Source organism: Nicotiana tabacum, chromosome 8 (genome assembly GCF_000715075.1).
Source record: "Nicotiana tabacum cultivar K326 chromosome 8, ASM71507v2, whole genome shotgun sequence".
In the NCBI taxonomy this organism is placed as follows: domain Eukaryota; kingdom Viridiplantae; phylum Streptophyta; class Magnoliopsida; order Solanales; family Solanaceae; genus Nicotiana; species Nicotiana tabacum.
In genome coordinates this window covers 98,689,990-98,698,717 of record NC_134087.1, presented here as the reverse complement: position 1 = coordinate 98,698,717, position 8,728 = coordinate 98,689,990, and the positions used below count along the sequence as shown (strand labels likewise).

Below are 8,728 nucleotides of genomic sequence, written 5' to 3'. Positions count from 1 at the left end.
TCCTCCCTGCAAGACTATGGCACGAACTTCTCCAAGAAGAGAACGGAGAACTCTTGCCATGTAAGTGGTGCTGCACCAACCGGCTTGCACCTCTCATAAGCCTCCCACCATCTGAAGGCAGCCCCAGTAAACTGAAAAGTAGTGAACGAGACCCCACTAGTCTCCAGAATACCCATCTTGCGAAGAATCTGCTGGCACTTATCCAAGAAGCCCTGGGCATCCTATCACTCAGCCCCACTAAATGATGAAGGCTGAAGCCTCCAAAATCTCTCTAGTCTCCTCTGCTCGTCATGAGTCATAACGGAACCCACATAATCCTGAGCAGCTACAACCGGTTGGACTGGTGTGCCCCGAGTGTCTGAAGTCCCTGCGTCACCTACCATGTAGTACGGGCGGCGAGAGTCTGAGTACCTCCTCCAACCTGAGAAGTGGAACCTCCTGAGCAAGGCTAGTGCACACAGTAGAAAACTGAGCCAAAGCCTCCTAAAGTCCTGGAATCACAATAGGCACAACTGGTGCCTGAGCTGGCTCAACCGTATCTGGTACGTGATCCAGAGCTAGAGTAATTGGTGGATCTGCAGGCGGTGCTCTAGCTGATGTACGAGCTGCACCTTTGCCCCTACCGGGACCTTGGCCTCTCGTGGCCCTAACCGGTGGTACTGGTGGATGTCCGTCCTGTCCGGTAGCACGTGTCATTACCATATTTGAAAGAATAGAATAACAGAAGTTTAGTTGCCGGAATCAACAAATATGCATGACAAGAATACAAGAATGTGAAGTTTACTAAGGGCTTGACAACCTCTCAAAGATAAGTACATACGGCTCCATACCGATCCGCAAGACTCTAACAAACCTGCTCATGACTCGTGAGACCTATGTAACTTATGCTCTAGTACCAACTTATCACGATCCAAAACATACCTTGACGTGATGGCGCCTATCGTGGTACTAGGCAAGCCGACACCTCAAAAACCTTTCCAACACTTTTAGATGAAAAATGAAAAAACACAGGTTTAAATCATTAAAACTCTCAAAAATTGGATAGAAAGTAAAAACTCAAAACTGAAATGTCTAATACCAGGGTGTCATTGAGTACATGAGCATCTATATAATACAAGTCTGAGAATACTGTGTATGAAAAACTGAAGCTAAATACATAAAGCTGAAAGATAAAGATGGAGAGTCAAGGTCTGCAAACGCTGGGAAGCTACCTAGGAAATCTCCAAACGATCAAGTTGTGTGGAGAATCAACACCCACCGTGTCCAGAAACACCTGGATCTGCACACGAATTGTAGGTAGTAGTGTGAGTACAGCCAACTCAGTAAGTAACAAAACTAAATAATGGACTGAAAGTAGTGACGAGCTTCACAGATATAGTTCAATTAAAGAAATTACAACTTAGGAAGATAAGCATCTTTCAAGTTCGATATTTAAGGCCAAAACAGTTAATTAATGTCAAGTTCCATTGCAACAGGATATAATATCTCTCAACAGTAATGAAATCAATAGTATAATCTCAGAGTAACAAGCAATTAGTCCTCCCATTCACTCCAATCTCACAGCCACTCATTCCTCACAGTCTCTCATTTCTCCTAGTTGCTCGGCACTCGCACTCAGTAGGTACCTGCGCTCATCGGAGGTGTGTATAGACTCCGGAGGGTCTCCTTCAGCACAAGCGCTATAATAAGCCAATCATGGAATAAATAAATAAAATATGTTACGCCGTGCAACCTGATCCCATAGATATCCTCACAATCAAGCCCTCGACCTCACTTAGTCATCAATTTCTCTAGTCTCTTGGGCTCTCAATAGTCATGGTAATCAGCCCAAACAACGATGGCATAATGTATCAATAAAGAACAATAGGGACTGAGATATAATATGCTAGGAAACTGTGACTGAGTACAAAATAGCAATTTAGCAAATAAGACAACATGTAACACAAACTTTGTGGGTCCATACAGTACTAACATAAAGCCTAAACATGATTTCTAACATGATTTGCAGTTCAATTTCTATAACATCTGGAGAATATATGGTTAACAGTAGATTAATCAACTATATAGTTCCATGGGGTTTACCAAGCCACAATTCCTCCGGTGCACGCCACACGCCCGCCACCTAGCATGTGCGTCAACTCGACACCAATCACATGACACGTAATACGGGGTTTTATACCCTCAAAACAAAATTTAAAACTATTACTTACCGCAAACCATGCAAATCTCAACTCCAACACACCTTTGCCTCGCGAAAGGCCTCTGAATGTCTTGAATCTAGCCATAAACGATAAGATATAATCAACACGAGCTAAAGAAATCAATTCCATAAGAAAATACCAAACTCTTAATCAAAAGTCACAAAGTCAACTCAAAAGTCGGCTCCCGGGCCCACATCTCAGAATCGGGTAAAAGTCACAAAACCTGATAACCCATTTGCCCACGAGTCCACACCAAGTTCACTCAAATCCGGTACCAAAATTTTGATCAAAACCTCACAATTCGGCCTAAGAACATTCCTCCATTTTCCCAAATTTTTCACCCCAATTCACTAATTTAATGATGAATCAAACATAAACATTGAAACCAAAACTAGGTAAGAATCACTTACCCTAATCACCCACTTAAAAATCTCTCCAAGAATCGCCTCCCACCGAGCTCCCCAAATCAAATTTGTGTTATGAACTCAAACCCTCGTTTTCTAAATATATAAGTCTGCCCAGGTGATTCTTCTTCGCGAACGTGACCCTTTTCTCGCGTTCACGTAGCACAATTAAATATGCTGCCGAAAAGCCTCATACGCGAATGTGAGGCATCACTCGCGAACGCGATTCCTTGCTGACCCCAAGCTTCGTGAATGTGATCATCCTTACGCGAACGCTAGACCAAACGTGTGGGGTCCCAGCTACCTTCTCTCCTCTTCGCGAACACGTCCCCCTTCTTGTGTTCGCGATGCACCAACTACCCAGACCTTCGCGAATGCGGATCCCTCTTTGCGAATGTGAAGAAAAAATCGTCGCCAGTCACCAGCTACCCTTAGCAAACGTGGGACTGCCATCGTGTATGCAAAGAAGGAAACCAGAACTGGACACCAGAAATTCTTTAGCAGACTTCCAAGTTCAAAATTGATCCGTTAACCATCCGAAACTTACCCGAGGCTCTTGAGACCTCAAGCAAACATACCATCAAGTCCCAAAATATCATACGAACTTAGTCAAGCCCTCAAATCATATCAAACAATGCTAAACCCACGAATCGCGCATAGATTCAAGCCTAATGAACTTTTGAACTTCTAACTTCAACATTCGATACCGAAACCTATCAAATCACGTCCGATTGACCTCAAATTCTGCACACATGTCACAAATGACACCACAGACCTAGTCCAATTTCCGGAACCCCAATCCAAGCCCGGTAACCACAAAGTCCACTATCGATTAAACTTTCAAATATTTAATTTTTGCCATTTCAAGTCTAATTCCACTACAGTCCTCCAAATCACAATCCAGACACTCTTCTAAGTCCAAAATCACCCGACGGAGCTAACGTAACCATCAAAACTCTATTCCGGAGTCATTTACAAATAAATCAATATTCGATCAACCATTATAACTTAAGCTTTCAACCTTTAGACTAAGTATCTCAACTCATTCTGAAACCTCTACGAAGCCGAACCAACTACCCTGGCAAGTCACATAACAACTGTAAAGCATAAAATGAGAAGTAAATGGGGGAACGAGGCTACAACTCTCAAAACGACCGGCCGGGTCGTTACAAAACTCAACCCGGGGACTAGAGATCATATAACCAGGTTCAATAGGAAGAACGAATCATATGATGGATTGGTTTGAAATGCAGTCTTTTTATTATTCTTCCACCCCTATGGTGCGAGTGCATTTATCGTGTAATGATTTGCGAGGTTGAATTTTATTAACTCTTAATGAAAATTTGTAGCTCGTATGAGTGGGGTGTTAGAGTTACATGAGCACCCTTGACAGATTTCACTTATGTGAGTGTGGAAGTAGGTCGCTTTCTATGAGAATTGGGCTTATTCTCAAAAATAATAATAAAAACCGAATAGCACAAGGTCGTAATGTGCTGATTAATAAAGCTCATGTCAACACCTTGATTATTATGTGTAAGCAGTGATACTTTATTTCTCTAAAGCAGTCATACTTAAAGTCTGAGACCACTACTGACTCTAGAGTAGAGATTGTTATTTTACTAAGTGGAGGTTCAATGTAGAGCACACCTTCATTATGCATAATAGCTTTTCTTCAACCGGCAAACTCTCTTATTTTAATATTAAATGAGTGGGGGAATGTTGGTGTTAGTGCATTTTAATATTAAATTTATAATATTAAAGTGCATTATTTCTTGTGAGATAGTAGTTATAAATTGGCAAGAAAGTGGTCATTACTTTGGTGTAAATCATGAAACCACTAATGCCATGATCTACCACTAATTAACCACTAAAGAGAGAATATTATTTTTGTTGAAGGAAGATGTTCATTTTGGCGGAGTTTTGAACTCAACAACTTGTCCAGAGTTTGCTCGAGTCATATGACTTTGTAGGGCTATTGTATCCTGGAGTGGACAAGTCAAGAGTATTACTGCTGGACCGATGAAGATGCTACCACAGTGAGTTTAAGTATCCCTAAAGAGAGCGAGATATCCGTACCTATTTATTTATTTTTCTTCATATTATCTTTCAATTGTAATTACTTGTAATTTCACCAAACATCAACTATGTAAATACCAACCATGCACAGGTGCCAAGTGAAACTCTATATTTTCTTGATGCAGTTTGATCCATCAACGGAACGTGAAAAAACAAATCCGTCTTATTCAAAACTCAAAAAGGGCATGGCCTCTTGTGTACAAGACGACCAAGGAAACAAAATCCAACCGTAAGAAAGAAACAAAAAGACCAAAAAAGAACAAAATAGTTCTAAGATTGCCTCCTAGCTTTCATGCCAAAACTTGTCTAGCCCAACTAGCTAGCATTTCAACTAAACTAAACTAAACTAAACTAATCAAAACCCAGAATCAGGTCATTGCCAAAGCTCCCTATCATCTTTTCAAATTTGACCATCTTCTTCCTCTCTGGCTCTGTTGCCTTGTAATGATGAGGAGAAGCCGGTGACGATGATGGCAAGATGACTTGTTCACTTTGAGCATTGGCAATCCTCTTAAGCCTTTTCTCACTTATACCAAATGCAGCTGCAAATTCTGGCCCTCTCAAGCTCTGCATCAATGAGTTCTTACCCACCAAGAACTGCTGATGGTTTCTCCTTGCTGATGTCGTGAAGCCAAAGAACTCAAACGGGCCATTTGTTGAAGCAATTTGGCAGAAGGGGAAGTACCTCGGCACCCAAAAAACGTCCCCTTCTCGTACTCTAGCGTTCATGGCTAAAGTTCCATTTGGATACACAATTTGGACTCTGCCAGTCCCTTTCAAAACTATTCCATACTCTATTGCTGTTGGATTAACATGAGGTGCCATCATGGATCCCTACATTAACCAACATACTTAGATACACACATGTCAACTAAGATTTGCTTTCACAATAGGAGATTTGAGATTTTCTTTCATCAAAAGTCACCACTTGCCTTAGGCAAATTTACGATTTTTAAGCCAGTGAGTACATATGATCACTGCACCACCATGCTTCAGTGACTATAAGTTGGGACTTGATATAAAATATAAATATTTAAACCATTTATATTATAAATACATAACTCAAGCAAATCGAAGGTAAAGGGTGCACTCGCATCTGTCTTCATTATGCACCCAGCCATGCACTCGGCTAGCCATTTGCAAGATTAAGGCTAAAGAAGGACAAGAGAAGGAAAAGAAAAACAAAATTCTCTATGATATTTACGAGTTCATTTCATGTATGATCAATGACCTTGAATAAAGAGAGGGTCCTTACCGGAGATAGATTGACAAGATAAACGCCATTTCCAGATATCTTTAGAGGAGGATAATTAGACTCATCCAATTTCTTGCTCCATCCATAGTCGTTCTTGAAATCGGCTTTCCTGTTGTAGAGATTATACGCTGATGGAGCTTTATGATTCACTCTCTCGACAACGTCTTCCCTGTTTAACAAAGTAAATAGAAATTTCCTCAATGACCATGTTGATTCCTCCTCCTTTGGGATAGTTTCTTCCTTAAAATTCGCAATCCTCTTCAAGTGAGCTAGTCTCTTGTGGGGCTCTTGGGCCAAGAATTTGGACCAAATGTGTGTGTGATGAGAACCAGACAAATGCACGATTGGCCCGGAAGATTGCCTTGTCAAGAACGTGCTTAATTCTGCTGTAGAGACCTGCAGTTATACCATATTAATCTTGATTCAGTTTTTTTTCTTCCACTGACAAATGTAGCAAGAAAAGGTAAATTACTTGAATACTTACATTAAGAGCAGTTGATAATGTGGTATGGTCGAATCCAGCAAGAATGGATGTAGGATAAATTCCACCACCAACGAAGAAAGACTGCAAAACAATTACATGAGTTATTACAAAAAATTTGGAAAAAAGGACTATAAAACGTAAGACAAGAAATGGATCAAATCACCATTTTTTGAGAAATTGGCTTAGGGTACCTGGAAGGCATGCCATCCCATGGATTCAGAGGTAACATCAATACTGCAAATAATGTGAAGTCTCTGGTTTTCAACTCTATTCTCCAAATAGAAAGCTGATCCAGCAGGAATTGTGTACACATCACCGGGCTTCAAACCCCTTTCTGCTAATACATCCCCGTAGATGTGTCCAACTCTTGCTTCCCCTGTATTCATTTCATAGAAAATGAACATTCTGGCTTACTAAGCAAAGGGTACCTAAATACACTGACATTATATATATAAAAAATGATGTTATTTTAACATATTGTAGCAGACTTATTTTTTGGGCACTTTTTTTATTTTAATTACATGTAGTTATCTTTTATGTGATCTGATAGCGTAAAAAGTCTAAAACACTGTCGAAGGTAAAGTCAAAAAATTAAGTTTACCATGGTGAACAAAGAGGAGAAGATTGGAATCAAGGTACTGAGGGATGAAGAGGCTATTTGGTTCCATAGAGATGAACCCAATACGCATTGGACTATGGAAAGATGTTCCTCTACTATATCCGCCTTTCACCAATCTCATGAGCCCAGCATCAGTTTTCACTACATCATGTAAGTGACGCAGCAAAAACCATTTTTCTCCTTGAGTTCTTTGCTCACTTCCTTCCTCTTCTCTTTCTCTCCAATGCCCACCAACAGAGGCCACTAGTGCAGAGAAAAGTACCACCACTAGTAGCAGCAGACTGTTTCTCTTTCCCATACTTCAACTCGTAATAAAAAAGCAAATTTTCTTTAATCAGTTTTGGTTCGCTTGTGACTGAGGTGCAGAGTCTGTAACTGTTTATATAGTAGAGGGAATGGAGAGATTTTAGGGGAGCTGTTGTCAACTGTGCAAGACTTCTAGGCATTTTCGGTACACTAGACATTGCGATCCTGAAAAATATACAGAACTAAATGCTCTAGCAATGTTTCAATTTGATGACCACTTCAAAAGGCTACTCTAGCGCAATAAAAGAAAGGATTTATAAAAACACTAATTTTAATCAATTAATAAACATACTAATTTTTCTTAAACGTTTTGTTTTGGTTGAAAGAAATGTTATAGAGTTGACCTATATTATAAAAAAGCTTAGTTGTTGATCAGACTAATAGGTGACGCTGGTGCCCTGTTCTACACTTCTATTTTAGTCCATCGCAAATTTCGGTAGTCGGCCGCTATTTTTATATACATTATGTTAGCACAGTAAACGGATATGGGGAAAAATAGCAGCTGCAGGAAGAGGCCTAATATTCTTATTACCGGAGCTCGGGGCACATCGAGGACGACTACGGCGTCTGCTTGGTGGAGGTGACGCAACTCTGCCACATCAACGTCGGCGACTTTGCTAATGAGAAAAACTTGACCAACGGCTGGGATGACACCTTCGGTTGCTTCTACATCAACGAAGACCTCGTAAGTCTTAAATATTTTTCCTATTGCCAACAGGTCAAACTTATGTACTAATTTAGGAGGAACAATAGGAGACCTATTGTACATATAATGCATGGTCACACTAAAATCACTTATCATAACACAATGGTAATGTAAATATGATACACGTCCTGATTATTAGCATCTTATGATGGTGTGAACCAAGTCTCTTTTCCAAACTTGACAAGTTTGGTGGAGTTGATTTTCGGCGTTGGCAAAAGAAAATGCATTTCCTCCTGATAACACTAAAGGTTGTGTATGTGATTTTCACCGCTCGTCAATGAAGGCAAAGAGGAACCATTGGAAAGCACAAGGGCAAGGATGAAATGAGACAATGATGACTACATTTGCCGAGGCCATATATTGAATGACATATGCTTTATTCGATATTCATCAACATGTGGAGACCGCTAAGGAACTGTGGGATGCTCTGGAGAACAAGTACATGTCTGAAGATGCTTCTAGTAAGAAATTCATTGTCTCACAATTTGATAATTATAAGGTGGTAAAAGGTCGGTCAGTCATGGATCAATTTCATGAAATTCAGCTTATTGTAAGTCGTTTCGTCCAACACAAAATTCTGATGGATGAAACCTTTATAGTGTCTTCTATTATTGATAAACTACCCTTGTCATGTAAAGACTCCAAACGAAGTCTTAAACACAAAAAGGAGGATATGT

The 8,728-nt window shown here is 40.2% G+C and overlaps 1 protein-coding gene across 1 annotated transcript; it reads right to left on the bottom strand.

Annotated features, from left to right (window-relative positions):
• Positions 1-4,821: 4,821 nt before the first annotated feature.
• Positions 4,822-7,384, bottom strand: LOC107790719 (vicilin-like seed storage protein At2g28490). The gene is made up of 5 exons (XM_016612677.2): positions 7,022-7,384; positions 6,612-6,796; positions 6,421-6,501; positions 5,937-6,332; positions 4,822-5,515 (listed from the first exon to the last, which is right to left on the bottom strand). Exons 1-5 carry the CDS (start codon positions 7,335-7,337, stop codon positions 5,033-5,035), a joined length of 1,461 nt encoding a protein of 486 aa, XP_016468163.2. The 5' UTR covers positions 7,338-7,384; the 3' UTR covers positions 4,822-5,032.
• Positions 7,385-8,728: the final 1,344 nt, after the last annotated feature.

What these genes read in the sequence shown, in the direction of transcription:
- LOC107790719 (XM_016612677.2), bottom strand. Translation starts at nt 7,337, where the DNA reads ATGGGAAAGAGAAACAGTCTGCTGCTACTAGTGGTGGTACTTTTCTCT. An exon ending in TGGGATGGCATGCCTTCCAG is followed by an intron (nt 6,502 to 6,611) that starts GTACCCTAAGCC and finishes ATTGTTTTGCAG; the next exon opens with TCTTTCTTCGTTGGTGGTGG. An exon ending in CATTATCAACTGCTCTTAAT is followed by an intron (nt 6,333 to 6,420) that starts GTAAGTATTCAA and finishes GTATAACTGCAG; the next exon opens with GTCTCTACAGCAGAATTAAG.